At 47.3% G+C, this 25,182-nt stretch overlaps 1 protein-coding gene across 1 annotated transcript in view; it reads left to right on the forward strand.

Annotated features, from left to right (window-relative positions):
- The first annotated feature begins 4,439 nt into the window (after positions 1–4,439).
- Positions 4,440–25,182, forward strand: part of Cnbd2 (cyclic nucleotide binding domain containing 2) — a 48,550-nt gene continuing 27,807 nt past the window's right edge. The window contains exons 1-7 of the mRNA XM_051144948.1: positions 4,440–4,468; positions 7,488–7,541; positions 12,590–12,727; positions 17,792–17,845; positions 19,290–19,453; positions 23,311–23,467; positions 23,886–24,037. Of these exons, the coding sequence (XP_051000905.1) occupies positions 7,530–7,541; positions 12,590–12,727; positions 17,792–17,845; positions 19,290–19,453; positions 23,311–23,467; positions 23,886–24,037 (677 nt within the window). The 5' untranslated portion in view covers positions 4,440–4,468; positions 7,488–7,529. The remainder of the gene's footprint in view (positions 4,469–7,487; positions 7,542–12,589; positions 12,728–17,791; positions 17,846–19,289; positions 19,454–23,310; positions 23,468–23,885; positions 24,038–25,182) is intronic.

Here is a 25,182-nt window from a genome sequence, read left to right on the forward strand (position 1 = left end):
GTGCCAGCTGGACCTGCATTGTTCCTCCTAGAGGAAACTGCATTGCCCTTCCCAGCTGCAGGTGTTCTCAGACCCTGGACAACAAATGCAACAGCCTGTTCTTCCAGAACCTGGCCAACATTTCAGCCTTTAAAACCCCCTATTGCCGCCCTACTGTCAGCAGGAAGTAGTTAAGATAATTAATTTCACCCCTTATCCATTTACAAAAGCCTGAAATGGTGTGCTCCAGGCCCAGGACAAACAGCCCCAGGTTCTCCCAGCACCCCTCAGTCCCTGTCTGCTGCAGGACATGGCTGACATAGCCTGCCCTCCACCTTAAACTTTCAGGGCAGAACTTTTCCTTACCCTTCACTATATAATTTGGACATTTTGTTGCTATTGCTTTTTTTCTATCTCTTTTTCTCCATTACCTACATTTATAAACTTTAACTTGCCTTATATAAAAACAATCCAACATTTCTCGTTTTTTAAGTATAGGAAAAGGTAGGACTGTTAGGATTCTGCTTCAGTCTGCCTGCCTGTGATGCCACTGCCTACCTGCCACGGGGGCGTGGCCCTGCCCAGGGCCATATAAAAGGACAAACTTCCACGTGGCTTGCTCTCAAACTCTCTACCCTCTCTACTCTCTACCCTACCCCCCCCCTTACTTTCTCTTTCTCTCTGGAGTACCTCTTCCCCCTTTTCCCTCTCCGCCCATGCTCATTTAATAAACTCTGTATAACAATATCTACTGCCTGGTACCTTCTATCCAACATTATCTTAATTATTAAACATAAAACCTGGTAGGGTGTGCAAGCCGGGAGGACCCTGTAACAGGAAGCGGACTGAGGGATGCTGGGAGAACCTGGTGGCCAGGTTCACTGTGATTTGTTAAATAGGTATCTCAGCCACTTGTCCCAGGGTTTGAGATGTAACAGAAGTAATTTTATGGAAATTTCTGTGAAAATTCAGAGGTCATGTCAGCAAGAGTGTGATCTCCCTGCTTGTCGGTTGTGGTACACACCTTTAATCCCAGCACTTGGGAGGCAGAGGCAGGCAGATCTCTGTGAGTTTGAGGCCAGCTTATCTACAGAGTGATTGCAGGACAGCCAAGGTTACACAGAGAACCCCTGAAAAACAAAAAGTATAATCTCTGAGCCTCTGGCAGATGGTAAATTTATTCTCTTTGACAGGTTACTCACAAATAACAGGGTTTTTTTGGTTTTTGTTTTGTTCTTTTGAAACAGGGTTTCTCTGTGTAGCCCTGGCTGGTCTGGAACGCACTCTAGTCCAGGCTGACCTCGAACTCACGGAGATCCACTTACCTCTGCCTACTGAGTGCTGGAATTAAAGGTGTGCGCACCACCACGCCCGGCTACAAATAAGTTTTGTATCTTCATTTTCTAGAAAGGAAATTGAACCCCAGAGAGGGACAGAAATCCTGTCTTAGTTAGGTTTCCATAGCTGCGACAAAACACCATGATCAAAAAGCAAGTTAGGGAGGAAAGGGTTTATTCAGCTTACACTTCCACATTGCTGTTCATTACCAAAGGAAGTCAGGGCAGGAACAAAAACAGGGCAGGAACAAAAACAGGGCAGGAACCTAGAGGCATGAGCTGCTGTAGAGGCCATGGAGGGGTGCTGCTTACTGGCTTGTTCCCCATGGCCTGCTCAGCCTGCTTGCTTGCTTGCTTTTTCTTTTTCTTTATTTTTTTTTAAGATTTATTTATTTATACAGTGTTCTGCTTGCATGTACACATGCACACCAGAAGAGGGCACCAGATCTCATTATAGATGGTTGTGAGCCACCATGTGGTTCCTGGGAATTGAACTCAGGACCTTTGGAAGAACAGTGCTCTTAACCTCTGAACTATCCCTCTGGTCCCAGCCTGCTTTCTTATAGAGCCCAGGACCACCAGCACAGGGAGGTCACACCCACCATGGCTTGGGCCCTCCTCTGTTGATCACTAGTTGAGAAAATACCTTAAAGCTGGATCTCATGGAGGCACTTCCTCAATGGAAGCTACTTCCTCCCTGAAGACTCCAGTGTCAAAATGACACACCACCAGTCAGTTTAGGCCCCCTATGATAGGTTTTGGGTCATTCTTGCTGTGCCTTTGAGTACTGTGCAGGATTTGTGTAACAGCCAAGTAACAACCATCAGAAAGAATTCCTTATGGTAATTTTGCCCCCTTGGAGATGTCTCCCTTAAAGGTACGAAAGATGACCTTGAAAGTCACCTCAAGGGACTCTTCAGTGTTTGGGGGGGTTTTTTGTTTTTGTTTTTGTTTTTGTTTTCTGTTGTTGTTGCTGCTGCTGTTGCTGCTGACTTGGAAGACTTCATATGCCAATCTGGGCTAGAGGCTTTTTCTTGCTGGCCACTCAAAATCTGCGTCCTTGTCAGTCCCCAGTGGATTAGCTATTACTCCCTCATGCAAGAGTCTCTGTCCCACCTGGCCTCTCGTGTCCACCACTCCCTAGTCTCTGAAATAGATTGGCTTAACTTGTTTTCCCCTTCTCTCTTCAGAAGTAGAAAAATAGGAGTCTTGAGTTTGCTAGACCTAGTGATTTCAGATTTTATTCTGCCTGGCTCACTGAGAGTACTCTGTGTAAACAGCCACCATTCCCTGTGGTAACTAACAGGCCGTGGTCAGTACCAAAGCGGCCCAACGTGGTGCCACAAGGAAGGGGGAGAGCCTTGGGTGGGCTCATTGGGGAAGAAAACCAAGTTTCCTGGGGCCAGAGAGATGGCTGGCTAAGGAGGGTGTGGTAGCGCATGCCTTTAATCCCAGCACTCGGGAGGCAGAGGCAGGTGGATCTCTGTGAGTTCAAGGTTAGCCTGGTCTACAGAGCAAGTTCCAGGACAGCAAGGGCTACACCGAGAATCTCAAGTAAACAAACAAACAAACAAACAAACAAAAAAGAGTGCATCCTGTGACTGGTTTAGTGGCACAGTCCTTTATTCCAGGACTTGAGAGAAGCAGGTAGATCTCTGTGGGTTTGAGACTAGCCTGCTCTACATAGCAAGTTCTAGACCACCCAGAGCTATATGGTGAAACCCTGTCTCCACCTCACCCTGCAAAAAGAATGCATACTGCTTTCAGTTTTCAGCACCCATGTAGGGTAGCTCATGACCACCTGTAATTTCAGTTCTAAGGTATCCAATTTCTTTGGCTGCTGCCAGCATTCGTACTCAATGTCCGCAAACAAATGAGCGCGCACACACACACACACACACACACACACACACACACACACACACACACACATTTTAAAGAAAGACAAAGTTAGCCGGGCGTGGTGGCGCATGCCTTTAATCCCAGCACTAGGGAGGCAGAGGCAGGCGGATCCCTGTGAGTTCGAGGCCAGCCTGGTCTACAAAGTGAGTCCAGGATGGCCAAGGCTACACAGAGAAACCCTGTCTCAAAAAACCAAAAAAAAAAAAAAAAAAAAAGAAAGACAAAGTTGGAGGTGGATCTGGAAGAAGTTACTGGCAGGAATAAGGTGATGTCATCAACGTACAGTGTATACATGTGTGAAATTATCAAAGACTGGGGGGAGGGGATGTGAGGGCGGGACTGGGAGGAACAAGCGCGGGGGCTGGGATCAGGCTGTAAAGAGAGTAAATTACTAAATGGAAAAAAGAGGAATTATCAAAGGCTAAAGATATAATAAAACGTTGAAGGCATTGCCTGGGCAAAGTCACGCCTTTAATCCCAGCACTCGGGAGGCAGAGGCAGGCGGATCGCTGTGAGTTCAAGGCCAGCCTGGTCTACAAAGTGAGTCCAGGATGGCCAAGGCTACACAGAGAAACCCTGTCTCGAAAAACCAAAAAAAAAAAAAAAAAAAGTTGGCAAGAATAAGTCAGAGAGTACAAAGTTCCATGTTTAGAATTTAGACCTTTTTCCTTTTGGGAAGGGAAGTCTGAGAATCATGGGACTTAAATCTCTACTCTATTGTTTGCATCCATAGTGGAATCATAGCCTGCTATAGATGGGAGGAGGGACCTTAGAGATCCTATGAATCATGGAATGTCAGGAAGGAGATGGATTAGAAATTGAATTGAGAAACATTAAGTTCATTTTTAAAAACTTTTATGATTTAGCCAGCATAGAGTCTGGAAAATTGTCTCTTCCTAGAAAATGTGCATATACTTCATATAATTTCTGATAATTTATATGTATTCTTTTTTTTTGGTTTTTCAAGACAGGGTTTCTCTGTGTATCCTTGGCTGTACTGGACTTACTCTATAGTCCAGGCTGGCCTCGAATTCACAGCGATCCACCTGCCTCTGCCTCCCAAGTGCTGGGATTAAAGGCATGTGCCACCATGCCCGACTTATATGTATTCTTGAATCCATCCAGAGGCTCCAGATTAAATATTATATATATATATTATATATAAACAAATATATATAATCCTATTTTTCTTAATTTTTCAGAGTGGGAAGCTCAAAAATGTGGAAAGTTGGAAAGCTATCAAACACCTAGTAAGTGGTTCCCTGAAAAGAGAAATTTTTAGAATGCTATTTGAATGTTATTGTTGTATTAGCCCTTCTGATTATAATTAGATTTAGATCCTTCTTAGGAAGGAATCTTAAATCTTTCTTTCTCTCTTTCTTTCTTTTTTTTCAAGACAGGGTCTCTCTGTGTTAGCCTTGGCTGTCCTGGATTCACTTTGTAGACCAGGCTGGCCTCAAACTCACAGCAATCCACCTGCCTCTGCCTCCAGAGTGCTGGGATTAAAGGAATGCACCACCAGACCTGACCCCAAATCTAACTATCTATCCATCTATCTATCTTTTCTTTTCTTTTCTTTTTGGTTTTTAAGACAAGGTTTCTCTGTGTAGCCTTGGCTGTCCTGGATTCGCTTTGTAGACCAGGCTGGCCTTGAACTCACAGCAATCCACCTGCTTCTGCCTCCTAGAGAGCTGGGATTAAAGGCGTTTATATATTTGGATGCTCTATTTGCATGTACACCTGCACGCCAAAAGAGGGCATCAGATCATATTACAAATGGTTGTGAGCCACCATGTGATTGCTGGGAATTGAACCAAGATGTCTGGAAAAGTAGTCAGGGCTCTTAACCTCTGAGCCATTTCTCCAGCCCTAAATCATTTATTTCTGAGTTTTCAACACAAGCCCCAAATCTCAGTGACCCTGCCATAAATATTGATGAAAAACAAGCAGGGATCCCATTTCGCTGCTCTGAAAAGAGAGTTTGTGCAGAACTCTCTGTCTTTTCCAGAGCTTTTCTTGTGTTTGGATTAGTGTCCTTGTTAGCACTATCATCTCAACATAGCCTACAGTTATCTGAAAAAGAAACCTCAATTGAGTGTCTCATCAGGCTGGTCAGTGGGCATGTCTGTGAGGGACTGTCCTGGTGGTTTTCATTTATGCAGAAGGGCCGCGCTCACTATGGGTGGCCCATGTCCTGGACAGGTGGTTCTGGACGGGATAGGAAAGTTAGCTTGAGGGGCTGGAGAGAGGACTCAGCAGTTAAGAGCAGAGGACCTAAATTCATGTCCTTGGGCAGAACATCAGGGAAGCAGAGATACAGCAGGGTGGGATGGGCTTCCTCAGTAGACAGGGTTTCTCTGTGTAGCCTTGGCTGTCCTGGACTCACTTTATAGACCAGGCCGGCCTTGAACTCACAGCAATCTGCCTGCCTCTGCCTCCCGAGTGCTGGGATTAAAAGTGTACGCCACCATGCCCAGCTTCACTGTCAACTTGATTGATCGTATTAAAAACCACCTAGAGGACCAGGGCACTGTGTATTGCCCGGGCTTCTTCCTGTTTTCTTCTTTTTCTGCTTCCTGGCCATAAAGAAATGAGAAAGCACACCAAACGTGGTGGCACACGCCTTTAATTCCAGCACTCAGGAGACAGAGGCAGGCCGATCGCTTTGAGTTCGAGGCCAGCCTGGTCTATAAAGTTAGTCTAGGACAGCCAAGGCTACACAGAGAAATCCTGTCTCGAAAAAGCAACAAAAAAGTTGACAGAAGATAAACATTATAAATATGTTTTAATTTGTAGAACCCAGGACAGCTCCTTTGCTTCCTAAATGAGAACGGTAAAGTTCAGAGGGTAGACCCTCTAAGCAGTGTGGGACCAGGACTCAGGACCCAGGATAGAATGGGTCTTGTCTGCCACTTGGTGGCACTCACCTTTAATCCTAACAGAGGCAGATGGATTTCTGACTTAACCGCCCTCCAGGGATTAAAAAAACCAAGTCATGCTAATAGGTGTCTACCGGTATCTCATGCTGTGGTCTTGCCTTACCTTTAATTTCTTTCTTTCTTTTTTGTTTTGTTTGTTTGTCTGTCCTGGGCTCGCTTCGTAGACTAGGCTGGCCTCAAACTCACAGCAAATTGCCTGCCTCTGCCTCCTAAATCCTGGGATTACAGGTGTGTGCCACCATGCCTGGCTTTAATGCAGTTTTTTTTTTTTGTTTTTTTTTTTTTAACTGTAGTAAGATAATACATAAAATAAATATTACCACCTGAGCCATTTACCCAAACTAGTCTCGAACTTGCCAGGCCGGTCTTCAACTCACCGTCATTGTGCCTCAGCCTCCTGGCTTCTAGGCATGTGTCTCCATTTCTGGCACTGGCTTTTGTTTGGTTTTGGTTTTGGTTTTTGAGACAGGATTTCTCTGTGTAGCCCTGGCTGTCCTGGAACTCACTCTGTAGACTAGGCTGGCCTCGAACTCACAGATCCTGCCTGCCTCTGCTTCTCCGGTACTGGGATTAAAGGTGTGCGCCACCAGGCCAGGCTTACACTGCTTATTTTTTGAGATAGGTTCTTCCTTGTAGCCTAGGCTGGTCAGAAGCTTGAGATTCCCTTGTATCCACGTACTAATTGACTATTTTGATTATGGTTATTTTTAGAAACAGTCCTAAGTTTCCCAGGCTAGCCTCAAACTTGTTTTGTAGTCAAGAATGACCTTGCACTCCTGACCCTACCGCCCTCACCCCCTGAGCACTGGTATTACCCAGAAACTTCTGTGGCATTCAGTTCACTCACATTACAGGGCATTGGCTGTGGTCCATCCATCCCCCAAGCTTCCTTCTTTTTCTAATCCGAAGCAAACTTTGCCCATTAAACACTGACTCCCTGTCTGAGGGTTTTATCGCTGTCAAGAGGCATGACCAGGATGAGTCTTCACTGGGGCTGCCTTTCGGTTTCCCAGGGTTAGCCCACTACTGTCGTGGTGGGAAGCGTAGAGGTGTGCTGGAGACGCCGCCAAAGGGTCTACATCTGCACAGGCGGCAGGAAGTGAACTGGTTTGAGTTTCTGAGACCTCAAAACCCACCCTCTAGTGACATACTTCCTTCAATAAGGCCACACCTACTCCAACAAGGCCACACCTCCTGATAGTGCTAAGCATTCAAACACATGAGTCTACGGGGACAATTCTATTCAAACTGCCACACTCCCCATTCATATGTGTATTTAGAAATATATATCTATATACTTACAAATATTCCATTCTCTTGAATTTTGCAGGTTAAGCTAACAAGACTGACAAAAGTGAAGACTTGGGAAGAAATGAAAAAACTAGTAAGTGGTTCTGTCTTAATAATTGATTCACAATGTCGTGAACATATTGGTTGCTTCTACCTTTTGGCTATTGTGGATAAAATTGCTATGATATTAGTGTTTGAATGTCCATTTTCAGTTGATTTAAGTATGTACCCAGAGGTAGAACTGCTGGGTCAGCTAGTGATTCTGTATTTAACTTTGTGAGAATCAATCCTAACGTTTTCACACAGTGGGTCCATCTCTTGACATCTTCACCAGCAATGTTCAAGATTTTCAAGGCTTCTGGTTTTTCTGGGTATGTGTTAACTTGTATTATTAACATAGGTTGGCTGGTTGTTTTTTCGGTCCTGGCTAGCCTGGAACTCACTATGCCAGCCAGGATGGCCTTGAACTCTGCTTCCCAAGTGCCAGGTTTACAGGCACTGTGCCACGATGCTTCCGCATATGCTGTTTTCTGAGACGGGGTCTCTTATATCTCAGTCTGCCAAGGATGCTGCTGGACTCCTGCTTCTCCTGCCTCCACTTGCAGAGCACTTAGATTACATGCATGTTCCGCTGTGACCAGTTTATTTGGTGTTGGGATGGACAGGGCTTCATGAATGTCCTTAACTACTGAGCATCTGTAAGGCTGCCTGATTTTTTGTTTGTTTGCTCATTTTTTTTGAGACAGGGTTTTTCTCTCTGTGTGTTGCCTTGGCTGTCCCGGACTCGCTTTGTAGACCAGGCTGGCCTCGGACTCACAGCGACCCTCCTGCCTCTGGCTTCTGAGTGCAGAAGAGGTCATTAGATCACTTGGAACTGGAGTTACAGATGGTTCTGAATTAGCATGTGTGTAACAGCAGGCTCTTCCACCTCTGCCCCAGTTCTCAAAATAATGACCCTGAGACTGTATTATTTATGAATAAGTGCCTGGGCCTAAGCTCTGGCTTGTTCCCTGGCTGCCTCAGCTTCTTCCTTAGAGTCCGGAGCAAATTGCCCTCTGCCTCTATCCCAGAGTTCATCTCTCTGTGCCGGAACTTCCATCTCCTATTTCCTGCTCTGCTAACAGGCCGTCAGCTTTTTATTAGCAGGTGATTCTTCTATATAGTACACGAGAGATTCTCTCTATAACCGTGGGTGCTGGGTATAGAACCTAGATGGTCGAGAAGAGCTAACTACTGAACCATCTGTCCACCCCTCTGTGTGTGTGTGTGTGTGTATGTGTGTGTATGTGTGAGTGTGTATGTGTGTATGTGTGTGTGTATGTGTGTGTGTATGTGTGTGTGTGTGTGTGTATATGCGTGTGCATGTGTATGGATACCCAAGATTAAAGTTGAGTGTCATTCCTCAGGAGCCATCCATCTTGTTCTTGTTTTTAAGATTTATTTTTTATTTTATGCATAGGGGTGTTTTGTCTGAATGTGTTTCTATGTATTATGCAGAGGCCAGAGAAGGCCATAAGATCTCCTGGAGCTGGATTTATAGTTGTCAGCCAGCGTGTGGGTGCTTTACAGGAAGCAAACCCAGGTTCTCTGAAAGAGCAGTCAGTGCTCTTAATCACTGAGCTCACTCTCTTGTTTCTTGAGACAGGGTCTCTCACTGGCCTGGAGCTCACTATGTGGCTAGGCTCGGCTGATTGACCAGCAAACCTCAACGATCCACCCATCTCTGCCTGGGACTGCTGTAGCTGCTGTCATGTGTCACGGCTGGCTTCTTCTGTGGGCGGATCAAGCTCAAGGCTCTGTGGTTGTGGGCAAGCACTTGGCTGACTGACTCCCTTAATGAGCACTTGGCTTCATCCCAAATACCACAAAATAATAATAATAATAATAATAAATAAATAAAATAAAAGTAAATAAAGTAAAAAAAAAAAATCAAAGGATCCATATCCTTACATCTCCTTCCTCTGTCTCCACTCCCACGCTCCTGGCAACAGTATCTCTTGGCTGCCTTCCCTGGTTTTTCTTTTGCAGATCTGGGAGTGGGACCCAGAACCTTGTATGTTTGAGGAAAGGCTGTCTACAAGCATGCAACATCCCAGGCTCCTGTCAAGCTCTCTGACACATTTCTAGCTCCTTTGCATGTTTTTTGAAGGCCTATCTTTTGTTGGCAGCAAGGCTATTTTAATCCTGTCTCCTCCACTTACCTCATGGATGTACTACTGTGTCTTCACTTTGGTCTTTGATATTTTAAAATGTTCCAAGCATTTTGAGTTTTTTGTTGTTTATGATTTGCATACGTTTCATGTTTATTATTTCTTTTCTCTCTCTCCAATTCCCCCCCTCCCCCCGAGACAGGGTTTCTCTGTGTAGCCTTGGCTGTCCTAGACTCGCTTTTATAGACCAGGCTGGCCTTGAACTCACAGCGATCCACCTGCCTCTGCCTCCTGAGTGCTGGGATTAAAGACGTGCGCCACCATGCCCAGCTTGGTTTTTTTTTTTTTTTTAAAGATTTTTTTTTTTTTTTTTTTAGTCTTAAAGATTTAGTTATTACATATGCAGTGTTCTGCCTTCATGTATGCTACCACCAGAAGAGGGCGCTAGATCTCATTATAGATGGTGTGAGCCACCATGTGGTTGCTGGGAATTGAACTCAGGACCTCTGGAAGAGCAGTCAGTGCTCTTAACCACTAAGCCATCTCTCCAGCTCCACTTTCCTATTTTGTATCTCTCACCTGACATTTATTTTTCTTGTTTCTTGCCTCCTTCTGCTTTTTTCTTATTTTTGTAATGTTTATTCCTTTTTTTTTTTTTTTTTTACCATAAGGGCTCTTGTATTTTTGGGTATATGTGTAAGCCTGTATTAGTATATATGTACCAGTATGTGTAGAAACACACAGAGGCCACAAGAGGGCGTGGGATCCCAGGAACTAAAGTTATAGGTGAGGACCCACCCTGTGGATGCTGGGAACCAAACCCAGGTCCTCTGCAAAAGCAGCAAGTGCTGTTCATTCATTCATTCATTCATTCATTCATTTGTTATTTGAGACAGGGTTTCTCTGTGTAGCCTTGGCTGTCCTGGACTCACTTTGTAGACCAAGCTGGCCTCGAACTCACAGAGATTGCCTGCATTTGCCTCCTGAGTGCTGGGATTAAAGGTATGCACCACAGCACGTGGTATGAAATGCATTCTTTTTTTAAAAAATGTGTATTGGAGTGGGTGCACTTGTGTGTGTGTTTATGCAGAGGTCGGAGGTCAGCCTAAAGTATTGTTCCTAAAGCACTTCTACTTTGGGGTTTTGTTTTTGTTTTTTATTTTATTTTTTTGTGGAGTCTCTCACTGGCTTGGCCATGTTGGCATGCCATGTTGGCTGGCCAGTGAAGCCCAGGATCTGCCTACCCACTCCTCCTCAGCACTGGTATTACCAGCATGTCATACCAGCTTTTTTATTTGTCTGCTTGGAGACTGAGCCTCATGCTTGTGTAGTAAGTATTTACCCTCTGAATGTCTCTCCAGGCCCTTTGTAGTTTGCCGCCATGGATGTAAAGGCTCAATAAATGCCTCTCGAATTTTTGTTATAAATTTTAGAATCTCAAATATCCCTATTGTTTCCCACAGGAGACTGGATTTTGGAAGACAAGAGTGACTTTCAGATTGTTCTGTGTTCTGGACTGCCCCCCTGCCCTCCATCCTACATATTTGCTGGCCTAGTAGAAGATGTTTGCCCGACTCCCACAATTCAGTTTGGGATGGATGGCCTATTTGTCCTTAGTCCAATTGCACATTCCCAGGGAAATAACAGGCGGCTCATCTTAGATTAGATACTACCTTTTACTGTTGGTATAGCACACCCCCCACAATTTAATTTTAAGTTGCTTTTACTTATAAATTGTATATTTATGTATTTGTGTGTCTATGCTCCTGTGTGTGTGTGAGAGTGAGTGTGTGCATGTACGTGTGTGTGTGTGTGTGTGTGTGTGTGTGTGTGTGTGTGCACGCGCACATGCCTTGTCGCCCTTGAGGATCACAGAGGACAATTATGTGAGTTGGTTCTCTCCTCTCGTCCTTAGGTCCCAGATGTCAAATTCAAGTCTTTGGGTTTGTCATCAAGTGCCTTTACTCACTGAGCCAGCTATGTTGATGGCCCCAAATCACTACAATGTAATGGCTTAAAATAATGCAGAAGTGTTAGCCTTCAGTATAGTAGAAGTGGTCTTGGGCTCAAATCATGGTGTCAGAAGTTGGGAATATAGGTCAATGCCTTGCATATGCAAGGCTGTAAATTTAATCAGTAAGTAAACAGGCAGATAAGCACCACACCAACAAACAAACAAAGCAGGAAGGCTGGCTTTCCTTTTGCAAGGCTCTGGAGAATTCATTGTCTTCTCCACCTCTGCTTCTAGACCCATTTCTTCCCTTGTGAATTTTTGCTCCAAGTTCAAAACTAAACTAGCAGTATTGGATTTTTTTTTTTTTTTTTTTTTTGGTTTTTTTTTTTTTTTTGTTTTTTGAGACAGGGTTTCTCTGTGTAGCCTTGGCTGTCCTGGACTCGCTTTGTGGATCAGGCTGGCCTCGAACTCACAGCAATCCGCCTGCCTCTGCCTCCCAAGTGCTGGGATTAAAGGCATGTGCCACCACGCTCGGCTTTTTTAAAATTATTTTTCCTTCAGATCCAACTAACTCACCTCTGTCCCACCACACAAACACAAACACACACACACACACATGCACACACACACACATACAGATTTACTTGTGTTCTGTATTTGCAATTATATTTTCTGTATATTCAGTTAGTGTGCTGGCAGATGTTTAACAGTTGGCTCCCGGTGGGGAGAATGCCCTAAGCGGCGTCTACCCGCAACTTGGGCCAGTTTAAGGCTGCCAACACAATTTCAACTGGTTTTCAAATTTCCTGCTAGAGTGGAATTGTGGGTAAGTGGTAGAGCTCATGTCTAGCATGGTTAAGGCCCTAGGGTCAACCTTTCACACTCTAAAACCCAGCACCCCAAACCTTTGCACCCCAACCAATCCTCCCAAAGCATACCTTCCGCCTGTGTCACCACTGCTCCCACACATCACTACAATCCCACCTCACTGTGTCCCGGGTGAGAGGCTTCCACTGACCTGGTTTACTGTTGCCGCAGGGGCTGTACCAAATCACCCTGGACATCATCCGGATGATTCGAGTGTGTAAGATGTTCCGCCAAGGCCTCAAGGGATTCCGGGAGTATCAGATCATCGAGCCTATTAACAAGAGGCATCCCATCTTCTCCTTCTGGGATGTGAGTGGCCCACTTAAGCCGGGCTGCCGGGATGTACTGGGTGCACCACATCTCCCAGCCCTCGCTCAAAGCCAGCTGTGGGAGAAGACAAGGGAAAGCAGATGTGTGGAATCCAATCATAGCCTCTGTTCTTCCCAGCCTTGCCTTGGGTAGAGATGGCATCATCAAGCAAGTGGGCTGCCCAAGACTGAACCCTGAGGTAGCCTTTTGTCGCCTTCCATAGCAGCGCTGGCAAAGGCAGGCCTCTGGGGTAGGACAGTAGCAGGGCCCGCTGCTTTGGGTTTAGGGCAGAACAGAGAGTGGTGGAGAAAAGGAGAGCTCCTGCCCAGATTCTTCTTCCGCAGTTTGCTGCTCCTCCTCCTCAAGGGAGTAGAGGCCAGTTGTGTTCTGCTCACACATGTCGCTTCAGGTGGGATGAAACACTAGGGGTAGGGGTGAGGGAGGCATGGTAAGCTTTCCAACTGTAGTCACAAGAGCACGGAGGAATCGGGGACACCACAGAACCAGGATTTTCCTGAGTGTTTTAAGCTGTGGGCATGCCTTGTTTTCTTTCCTGTCTTCGCTAACAGGAAAGGGGCCATTTTCAGGGCCCTGGTCACTCTGATGAACCCATTTTCCAGACAAAGAAGGTCATAGCTTAAACTATATCAACAGTAAATCAGGAGCCCTTTTTGTCATAGAAATAGTGGTTGCCTTGTTTGTATCGCTGTGATAAGATACAAGGCAATTTACAGAAGAAGCTGAGGCTTAGGTTTGACTACATGGCCATCATGGCAGGGAGCATGGCAGCAGGCAGGCATGGTGCTGGAGCAGCAGCTGAGAGCTCATATGTGATCCACAAGTAGGCTGTAGAGACAGAGCCCTGGAAACCTCCGGGCTTTTTGAAATCTCAAAGCCCCCTCCCAGGGACACACCTCTTCCAACAAGGCCACATCTTCTAATCCTTCCCAAACACTTGCACCTATTGGGGGCCATATGTCCAAATATACGAGTCTATGGGGCCGTTCTCATTCCAGCTACTGCAGTCACCAATCTGTAAGTTGGTTTCGGTTCCCCAAAGATATCTGCATTGGTACTCAGTGTGTCTCAGCCCCACGCCAGGTTCAGTATTTCCCCAGCCCAGCGTGTGGACCAGCCACGCCCATCTTCCTCTAGGGCCATGAGTGATTAGAGCCCACCCTGTGCTTTTTCATCTAACATCTTATTCCTGGAAATTCCCCAGAACAATTTCTAAAGGGCAGAGGCACATCAGGGGGACAGGAAGGTGGACTTCTGACCTTTTGGGGGGGGACAGTAATCAGTAAGTTAAGCTTTAGCGGGAGGTTGAACCAATGGGCTGGCAGGAGAGGCAGGGCACACCTCTCCCGGAGACATTCCAAAGCATTTATTCTCCGGCAGTGCTGGTCAAACCCAACCTGTCTTCAACTGGACCCTGAGATGAGGGAGAGATAGGATTCAACTGTAACCCACGGGTCTTGCTTTGGCTTTCAAAGAAGGATGAACTACTTTTCAGGGTGGCAACAGGAAAAAGTGGGGCTGAAACATGGCCGAGAGTGAGAGATGCCATCAGGGCAGTGTGAGCTCAAACCACAGTGCCCAATCAGAGTGGCTTCCAGTAAGGAAGAAGAAGGTCATGTGGCTGGAGCTCAGGGCCGGGAGAAGAGTGTCCCCCCCCCCCCCCCCCCCGAGACTCGGTTTCCATGGAGGGTGTGACTTGTATTACTAATCACCTCTCTTCCTTTGTGAGCTCCCCTGAGGAGCACCACTGGAACTGAGAGATGAAAAGGGGCTGAGGTGAAGGCAGCGTTGTGTAAACTTTTCCTGGAGAAATGCAAACAAATGTCTACCCGCTCCAGATAGGGCGCCGACAACAGAACAGAGTGCCAAGTCCGCTCAGTGGGAGCCTCGTTGAACCACTGAGTTTATTGGGCTTCCTCACAGAAGCACGAGTGAGGGGGTTATGTAGCAGCCACGTCACGGACAAGCCCTACCCCAGCATGGATGACACCTCCCGCATGTCTGGCTACATGGAACCCCCTTGAGTCACCCTTCTGCTCTAGTACCCTGGAGACCATATGTAGGTGGAGCAGAAAGCTCTCGGCTGGCAGCGAGGTACAGGTGGGGTAGCTGAAATCTCAGGTGAGGGCCGAAAGATCCTCCTTGGCTCTCTCTCTCTCTCCGTGAGGGACCCCTACAGGCTCAATCTTGAGGGTCGATGGTGAGTGGCCACAACTGCTCTCGTGGAGGCAGGAATGGCTGTTGTGCTGGAGGACAGCGTCTCACAGCAGGCCAGGGATCAGGTGGGCTCCAGGTAAACATCTGAGGCATTCTTTGCAGATAAGCTCCTTGCTTTGGCAGCTTGCCTTCTGTATTGCTTCTTCCTATGTGTTCTCTTCCCAAGTGTCCTTCCCTGATCTGGAAGGAGATGGGGTCGGGTCATCACTTCTGAGACCTCTTGCCAGCTCCCTGGCTGGGCTCTAGCTTGGCCACTTTTTATGTGGCCACTGTTGGGTGGGGGCAGGGGTGGGGTGGCACGACTTCCCATTGACAGGGAGCCTGCTGAGGGGGTAAGGAGTGTGAGGGGAGGGGACGGGGGGCGGGGGAGGGAGTCAGGCAGTGGGCAGAGAAATCTTGCAGCTCTGACTGACTAGCAATCAGGTACTTCTTTATTTATACAGGTTTCACAGAACAAACACAGACTGATGATTATCCAAGGACAGATTATATGAGTTTGATTTTTCATGACATGTCCAGGGCTACAAGTTCAGTCACAATTAGAACATGTAAACAAGAGATTTTATTTTTATTATCAGCCCTATAACCCTAATTTAAAGAATATAAAGAATGTCTCCTCCAAAGCAAGCCATTTGTTATACGACAGCCTGCTTTTAGGATGGCTGTATTTGCAGTTTGAAAGCACTTCAGACAAACAGAAAATATTTGAACTGGTCTTTTTTTTTTTTTTTTCCCCAAGATAGGGTCTCTCGGTATAGCCATAGCTGCCCTGGACTCGCCTTGGAGTCCAGACTGGCCTCAAATTCACAGCAGTCTGCCTGCTTCTGCCTCCCCAGTGCTGGGATTAAAGGTGTGTGCCACCACGCCCAGCTGAACTGGTCTTTTTATGAATAGCAAATAATGATACCTAACTCCTTTTACTATGTCGTTGCTATAAAGTATAAAAAGTTTATTTTAGTAATTTTATTATTTACTGAGTTCTGTTCCTCCAGGGGAGTACCCTGTAAAAACCCCCTATTTTTTTATTATTTATTTATTTTGTTCTTTTTTTTTTTTTTTTTTTTTTGTTTGTTTCCAATGCATTTATTTTATTTTTTTTAATTAATTTATTCTTGTTACATCTCAATGTTTATCCCATCCCTGTATCCTCCCATTCCTTCCCCCCCCCCCCATTTTCCCATTATTCCCCTCCTCTATGACTGTTCCTGAGGGGGATTACCTCCCCCTGTATATTCTCATAGGGTATCAAGTCTCTTCTTGGCTACCTGCTGTCCTTCCTCTGAGTGCCACCAGGTCTCCCCCTCCAGGGGACATGGTCAAATGTGAGGCACCAGAGTACGTGAGAAAGTCATATCACACTCTCCACTCAACTGTGGAGAATATTCTGACCATTGGCTAGATCTGGGAAGGGGTTTAAAGTTTACCTCCTGTATTGTCCTTGGCTGGTGCCTTAGTTTGAGCGGGACCCCTGGGCCCAAATCTGCCTATCATATTGTTCTACTTGTAGATTTCTAGGACCCTCTGTATCCTTTTATTTTGCTATTCTCCCATGCGTCTCTCATTTAGAGTCCCAATAGGATGCCCTCCCCTCTGTCCCAGTTTCCTGGTAAGTTATTTATTTATTTATTTTGGTTTTTCAAGACAGAGTTTCTCTGTGTAACAGCCCTGGCTGTCACTGTCCTAGAACTCTCCTTGTAGATCAGGCTGGCCTCAAACTCACAGCAATCCACCTGCCTCTGCTGGGACAACCCCCTATCTTTAAACTACATAGTCAGAGAGCTCTAAGCACAGTATAAAAGGAGGCCTTGAATCTGTAACCTGTTCTCCTGGCCGGTCAGTTTGTCCGTTGTCTCTGTGTAGCTTGCACCAGTTACGCTGTTTGGGTTTGCTTGGGGTAGATATCCCAAGAAGATGGAATAATGGGCTCATTTAGGAGTTCCCAGCTTATTAGCACATATCTGTGTTTAACAATCTCCAGGGCACAAGGAAGCCTTCCAAATAGGGCCAGATAAAGCTTTGTTTAGAACTTTCCTAAAAAAGACCCAGACATAATTTTCTCAGGAAAAGACATGAAATGAGTCATAATGCAGAAAGTCCCCAAGAATGCAACACACAGTGACCAAAACACAAAAGCGAGAGACAGAATGACAGCAGTTGCAATATTCGGCTCAGCTCTGCTGGAACTGTGGTCGAGCAGCTGTGCTGGCGTCACAACGTTTGCCGTTTCCAGTGGGTATGGCTGTGCCAGCCAGCCCTTAGGCAAGATCTTCCCGTATGAGACTTGAAACCAGGGTTGTCCTATTTTGGTTGTGAGCCTAGCCTTTAATGGCCAAACCATCTCTTTAATTGCCCCTCTTTCTTTTCTCCATTATCCTTATTTTTCCCTGCCGCCTTTTCCTTCTCTCTACCATGCACTTGTTTGTGGTGGCATAGGGCAGTGTTGGGATTTTTGAGCAGATAATGAAAAGGCCAGCTGGTTGGGACTTCCCTACGTCTTCTGGTCCAGCACAGCGGCCGGGGTAGATAGAAGGACTTCCAATGCAGAACTCCAGGGGCAGCTAGATAGAAGGGCTTCCAATGCAGAACTCCAGGGGCAGCTAGATAGAAGGGCTTCCGATGCAGAACTCCAGGGGCAGGTAGATAGAAGGGCTTCCGATGCAGAACTCCAGGGGCAGCTAGATAGAAGGGCTTCCGATGCAGAACTCCAGGGGCAGTAGATAGAAGGGCTTTCAATGCAGAACTCCAGGGGCAGCTAGATAGAAGGGCTTCCAATGCAGAACTCCGGGGCCAGTTTTACTAACTCTCCTTTCTCTGTCTCCTTTCTTTCAGAAAAAGAAGCAAAGCCGGATCAAGTTTGATACCCAGGACTTTGCTGCAGAGGAGGTTTGTGGAGTGCCAACTCTTCCCTGGTCGGGGTGGGTCTGCTCTTCTGTCTGTTCAGCCTGGAAGAAGCAGCGGACATCGCTGGTTTTAGGTCAGGTTTTGCCAGCACTAGTGGCTCCTTGTTTTTTGTTTTGGTTTGGTTTGGTTTTTTGAGACGGGTTCTCTGTGTAGCCTTGACTGTCCTGGACTTGCTTATGTAGACCAGGCTGGACTAGTGGCTCTTTGAAGTAGCCACTGTGTTCTGACCACAGCGATCCTGTCCCTGGTCCCTAGCATGCCAACTGTTACCACTGTTTAACTGAGAAGACCCAATCTGGGAGCGTTTGTGGGCTTGCACTTATGGGCAACGTGCAGAAAGCAAAACAGGAGAGATGCGAGGCCCAGCCAGAGGAGAGCCGAGCCAGGTGGGGGGAGCCCCTTGGCCTGTTGGTGAATTCTGGTTTGGCCCTGAGCTCTCTGAGGGATGCAGGCATCCATGGCCCCCTGGGTTGCATGTTCTTCCCGGCAGTCGTCCCACTGAGACAAGGGAAGGGCTTTCTATCTGTGTGGGGTTTGGGGCTGTGTGATGAGGTCTCAAGCATAATTATTACCTTCCGCTTGCCTAACCACCAAATCCTGAATATTAAATAAAAATTTAATATCCGATTTTAAAGTTAAAGGATCCTGTCAGTCATATTCTTGGTGGCTCAGACCTGACATGACCTAGGTCTCTAGTGGCCTTTGGGCTCTTCTCTGAAGAAAGGAGGACAACAGGACTCCCTAGCCGGTACTAGTGCTCCCTGTGCTGGCTCCATGCCCCTCCCCTACCCCTTTGGAGGCGTGGGTCCTGTTTATTTAGCTCTCGGGGACACAGTCTGATTTCTTATGCCTCCTCACTCCTAAAGGGTCATGAGAGAAGTCTGAATTCCGTGTCAATACCTGCCGCTAGGTGTGGAAGGGCTCCCAAAATTTTACCCTGATTCACCAGGGACCTGACTAAGCACTGCAGACTTTTAGAACTGAGGGCTGTTCTGTGAATAGGAGTGGGAAAAGGCAGGGGCTTCAAAGGGAAGGATCCACAGTGGCTGCCATGGCCTATATATAGATAGTGGCAGTCTAAGGAGTTGGGCTTGATTGGTCCCTACACAGAAGAGTGTGTTAGCTGAGGCAAGAACAGCTCTACCACAGTTGCAGTGTGCTTGTGCTGGGGTGCCATGACGTCCTGGAGCAAGGACAGCCCCATACCCTCCCTACCTTGGTAGGTGGCAGGCCTGTCTATTTTCTGAGTCTCTTCATCCACCAAATGGGAATGATTCTTGTACTGGGTGAAGATGGGATGGGATGGGTGAGTAAGGCGCTCACACCGACGGCAGGCACACAACCCTCAGTTCCATGTTAGCCCCTCTTGTGTGTCGAGAATCTGGAGAGTTGCCTGCTGGACTCCTCTGGCCCTGTGTCTCCCCAGGGTCACTTCCCTCAGAGGGCCATTTACATCACACAGAAGAAGCCATCCTGGAGGACGGATCAGGAGGTCAAATCTCTCTGCAACATTCTTCATGTTCTAGACTGCTACCGGAACTATGCAGAGGCCCTGCAGCTGCTGCTGGCCAAGGTCATGCGCTTTGAAAGGTCAGTGAGACCCACAGCCCCTCGCTCCTAGACCCTAGGGTGGGGCCAGGCAGGAGGAGCACAGATGGGAAAGACGTGGCTAGTCACCTGAGTGCTCCCTGGTAAGGGTGGCGGCATAGCTTAGTCACTCGAGTCCTGGAATTGCAGTCATGGAGTCTGAAATGACCTGACAAGGGCTTCTGAGCCCATCTCGTCCAGATCATATACTTTTCGGGTGCAAAAGGTAGTGTCAACGAGGGACAACACTCATCCTAGTCACTGGGTGTCTTAGTCCGTCTTCTGTGGCTACCGATGCTACAGTTGAGCTAGCTATAAAGGAAAGAGGCTTTTGGTAGATGGTCTGGGTCAAGGTCAAGGAGCCACCTCTGGTGGTGACCTTGCTGGCAGAGCCCCACGCATCACATGGTGACAGTCAGGGAGCTACAAGTTTATGATTATGATGTTTCGCGTCCTTGATTTAGTCCAATCCTTTTTTTTCCAATCCTTGGTGCTGGAGATAGAATGTGGAGTCTTATTCATGTTAAGAATATGCTCTAAAAAAAAAAAAAAAAAAAAAAAAAAGAATATGCTCTACTGCTAAGCTTACCATCAGCCTGGCCTCTTTTGTTTTGTTTTTGTTTGTTTGTTTTTTGTTTTTCGAGACAAAGTTTGAATGTGTAGCCTTGGTTGTCTTGGACTCACTTTCTAGACCAGGCTGGCCTCGAACTCATAGCGATTCACCTACCTCTGCCTCCTGAGTGCTGGGCTTAAAGGCGTGCGTCACCATGCCTAGCTGGGTTTTTTTTTTTGTTTTGTTTTGTTTTTTTTTAAGTTTTCTAGATAGAGTTTCTCTGTGTAGCCCTGGCTGTCCTGAAACTCACTCAGCAGACCAGGCTAGCCATGGACTCACTGCCCCTGCCTCAGAAGTGCTGGAATTAAAGGCCTGAGCCACTACACCTGGCTTAAATTTACATTTATGTGTTTGTTTTGTATGTGTGGAAGTCAGAGGACAACTTGCAGGAGTCAGTTCTCTTCTTCCACGGGGATTTCTGATATTGAACTTGGATTGTCAGGCTTGGTAGCAGGTGCCTTTACCCACCGAACCATCTTGCCAGCTGCCCGCCCCCCCCATATTGATTTTGCTGTGTAACTTTATTTTTTTTTAATGTATGAGTGCCCTATCTGCATGTACACCTGTGCTCCAGAAGAGGGATGGCATCAGATCTCATTACAGATGGTTGTCAGCCAGCATGTGGTTGCTGGGAATTGAACTCATGACCTCTGGAAGATCAGACAGTGCTCTTAACCGCTGAGCCATCTCTCCAGCCTGATTTTGCTAGGTTTTATCTTGTGTGTTTGAAACATTAGTTTTTACCAGTCTCTTAAAGGGCTCATTACACACCCTATCATGTAACGTCTTATAGTGGAGAAGTCAGGCAGGCCATATGGAACTATGGCTCAAGAAGCTATCTCGGTGGCTTCTGGGGAGAGGGGTGGTGGGGGGGGGGGTGCATCCTAGCAGACAGAGCTTAGACCCATTTTGAAAATCCAGGCTCTAGGTTTGGTGACTCTCACAGGGGCCACATGTACACTGTAGGTCTAGGCTCCTTTTGACATGATCCTTTACAACAAGGGCAGGGTATTCCTTGGGCAAGATGGTGTGGTCGTGAGTCTTACAGAAAAAAAAGTGTTAGATGGCTTAATGAGTTAAGTACTCACCTCCAAGCCTGACTGCCTGAGTTTAAGCCCTTGGACCCTTATGCTGAGGTGGGGGGAGGGGCAACTCTTAAGAATTGTCCTCTGGCCTCCACACAGACACACATTAATGTGGCGATTATAAAATCAATTTAATTGCCGGGCATGGTGGTGCATGCCTTTAATCCCAGCACTTGAGAGACAGAGGCAGGCAGATCGCTGTGAGTTCAAGGCCAGCCTGGTCTACAAGCAAGTCCAGGACAGCCAAGGCTACACGGAGAAACCCTGTCTCAAAAAACCAAAAAATAAAATGAATTTAAAGAGTAGGTGGATTTACAGTGGATGTGTAGACCATGCCATTTCAGGCAGAGAGAACTATTTGCTTTGTTCAAGTCCAGGGGAGAAGAGCAGTTTGTTGTTTTTTGTAAAGATTCTATCTCAAAAGAACAAGAATGAGAGAGGCAGGGAGATGGAGGAAAGGAAGGAAGGAGGGAGGGAGGGAAGGAAGGAAGGAAGGAGGGAAGGAAGGAAGGAAGGAAGGAAGGAAGGAAGGGGAAAATAAGAAAAGCAAGCTGGCAGAGTGGTGTCAGGGAGGAAAAAAGAAAACTATGGAGCAAGCAGATGTGTCCCAGTGTGCCTCAGAGCAAGCTGATGGACATTTTGAACCTTGGAATTCTCATTAGTGGTATAATGATAATGTTGATTGTATTAAGGATAGAGAGATTTGGGGGAGATAAAGCAGAGTGATGCTCATTAAGCCCCACCCCCACCAACTGTCAGTCATCCCCGGTACCAAGATACCAGGAATTCGCATTTTAGCTGTAAGTCTTCAGTTATAAAGAAAACCCAGCCCCAGGGAAGGCCTTGGAGCTTATCTAAAAAGTCTATCTCAGCTAGATTTAGGGGATCAGTGTCAGCAGGGTCATGTCTGTCCTGTGTCTGTCTTAGTACTGGGGATTGAACATGGGCCTCACACTCATGGGCTCTCTCTCTCTCTCTCTCTCTCTCTCTCTCTCTCTCTCTTTCTCTCTCTCTCTCTCTCATTCTCACTACTCTCACTCTCTCAGAAGAACACCCTCCAACCTTTTCTCTCTCTCTCTCTTGTTTTGAGACAGGCTCTTACTAGGTTGTCCTGGGGGGCCTCATTCACTCTGAAGCCCAGGCTAGCTTTGAACTGGGGATCTTCTTGCCTTAGCCTTTCAGCTGACATGTCAGGCCAGTACCCCTAGGCCCACTCTCCCTCCCCAGACTGCTAAGTGGTTGCCATAGCTCCTAATGGCCACCTCCAGTCTGACTCTGGTCAGCCTTGGAATTTTTCTTTCTGTCTCCTCCTGCCCCTTCTTCCTTCTTTAATTCCTTCCATTGGGGTCTAGGTTTAAGAACTGTTAATGGTGGCTCACGCCTTAATCCCAGCATTCGGGAGGCAGAGGCAGGCAGATCACTGTGAGTTCAAATCCAGCGTGGTCTACAGGATGAGTCTAGGACAGCCAAGGCTACACAGAGAAACCCTGTCTTGAAACCCATGCCCCCCCCCCCAAAAAAAAAAAAAGAAAGAAAAGAAAACTGCTAATAAATCCTATTAGTACTAGGCTTGGGTGCCTGTGCCCTGAGTGGGATACAGAGCTACTACAGAAATGATGCCCCACCCTCTTTAACTTGGGAGGTCACGGGACAACTTGAGGGAGTGAGTTCTCTCCTTGTACCACGTGGGTCTGTGATAAGGAACTCCGGTTGTCAGGTTTAGCATCCAGTGCTTGCAGCAGCCTCTTTATCTGCTTCATCCCAGCCCTGTCACCTTGTAGTTCACAGACGAGAGAAACTGAGCTCCAAAGAGAGTCACTCAGCCAAGTGCAGGACCAGGACTCGCTCACTCGCTCGCTTGCTCGGTGTGACTCGAAAGCCAGTGCTTATCGCTGTTCGTTTCTCTACATGTCACATGCTGTCGGCTGAGCACTCACAGCAGTGAGCCAAATCTAGGCAGAGGCTTGCCTCCAGGAAGCCTCGGCAGAACTGAGGCAGGAGACTGGCTAGGTATGCTTTGAAGAGTCCGGCCTGACAGATGGGACAGGCTATTCCAAAGTCTCTTCTACTCCAAGATTGTGCCTTCCTTCATGTCCCAGAGCAGGCAGCCCTGGGTCTGGAGCACTTCCTAACCAGAGGCCATGCCCCTTGCCCTTTCCCAGGTTTGGCCGCAGGCGTGTGATCGTCAAGAAGGGGCAGAAGGGCAATAGCTTTTATTTCATCTACCTGGGCACGGTGGCTGTGACTGAGGATGAGGATGGGAGCAGTGCTTTCCTGGACCCTCACCCGACACTGCTGCACAAGGGCGCCTGTTTCGGGGTAAGCGGGGGGCGAGATTGGTTTCCCACTTTCTGGACTTAGGCTTGGGGTGGGGGTATGACAGGATTCCTGCTCCAACCTCTTATCCAGGCCCTGCCTGCCTGCGTACCTCTGTGCAGGTCACTGGCGCATGTGGGCCCCGAGTGGGAGCACGCAGACCTTTCCCCTGACACGCGAGTGTGTTCACCGTTTCACTCCTCATAGACACAGGGTTGCCATAGATTCCACGGAGTTCCCTCCCTTCTAGCCTGTTCAGGCCTATTGTCTCTTTCCCACAAACAACCGATAAAGGGTGAAGGGGGGGCGGGGGACGCAGAATGGGATTATGGAGGGGAGCCAAGAGGGCCAGACACAGGGAAGATGGGTGCAGGGCTGAGTGTGGCATCACACTTGCCCTTACCTCAGTTTTCCCCACCAGGAAATGGGCCTTTTGAGTACTGAAGTCAGGAGGGCCACAGTGGTCTGCATGGAAGAAACAGAGTTCCTGGTCGTCGACCGGGAAGACTTCCTTGCAAATAAACTGGATGAAGAAGTTCAGAAGGAAACTCGTTATCGGTACAATTTCTTTAGGTAACTCCGCCTCATTCAATTATCTTTTCCTCTTCTCTGTACTTGGCTTTGCCCTCATTGGAAACATGCTGGTGGTTGCTGTTGGCCTTGGGTGCTCTGAAACACCCTTACCTAACTCCTCCCTGCAGCCAAGCTCCAAGTGCTGCCTTCATCTCTCAGCTCCAATATCCCTTCCTTGTGCAGCAGTACAAAGTGAGACAGCTGATTTAGACTGAGCATTAGACTGAGACTACCTAGTCTACTAGTCACCCTGTGAGGCAGTTTCTTTTCTTTTCCTCAGTGAGTGGATGAGAGTACCAGGGCTCAGGATGATGGCACACTATGTCTAATTTAAAAAATAACAAGGTACTGGTGGTGGCGGCACACATCTGTAATCCCAGCACTCAGGAGGCAGAGGCAGGCAGATCTCTGTGAGTTCAAGGCCAGCTTGGTCTACAGAGTGAGTTCCAGGACAGCCAAAGAAATCCATGCCTTGAAAAACCCAAACCAAACCAAAGTCTCAACATTCTATTTCACTTAATGTACCCCTATCAGTCATCACCCCAGAGTAGACAAGGTGCCCCATCTACTATTTCATTGTACCCTGTGTTTCTTAAAAACCCTAACCAAGCCTAGCATGGTGGCTCACATTTTTAATCCCAGCATTTGGGAGGCAGAGGCAGGAGGTGCTCTGTGAGTTCGAGGTCAGCCTGGTCTACAGAATGAGTTCCAAGACAGCTAGAGCTGTTACACAGAGAAAGCCTTGTCTCAAAAAAACCAACCAGCCAGGCGGTGGTGGCGCACACCTTTAATCCCAGCACTCAGGAGGCAGAGGCAAGTGGACTGCTGTGAGGTAACCTGGCATAGGGCGTCAACTCTTGGGTGTAGTCTCGTGCTTCATGACAGGAATAGTGAGAGCTCTCTTCTCAGGCTATAAGGATGGGAATGAAATGACAGAGGGCAGGGCCTGGTGCATGGCACACAGTAGGTGTTTTTCTGGGCCTGCTCCCCCCTTCCTCCCTTTTAGACACCCCTCTGAGGTCAGGGCATGGACCCTGTTCCCATGTCTTGTTCAGAAATGAACTCAGTGTGTTTGATGCCTGAATCAACTTGAATTAACCTTCTCAGTCAGCCTGAGTCAGTTGAGTTTTGAACCCATAACATGT

The sequence above is a fragment of the Acomys russatus genome, chromosome 4 (assembly GCF_903995435.1).
Source record: "Acomys russatus chromosome 4, mAcoRus1.1, whole genome shotgun sequence".
NCBI lineage: Eukaryota > Metazoa > Chordata > Mammalia > Rodentia > Muridae > Acomys > Acomys russatus.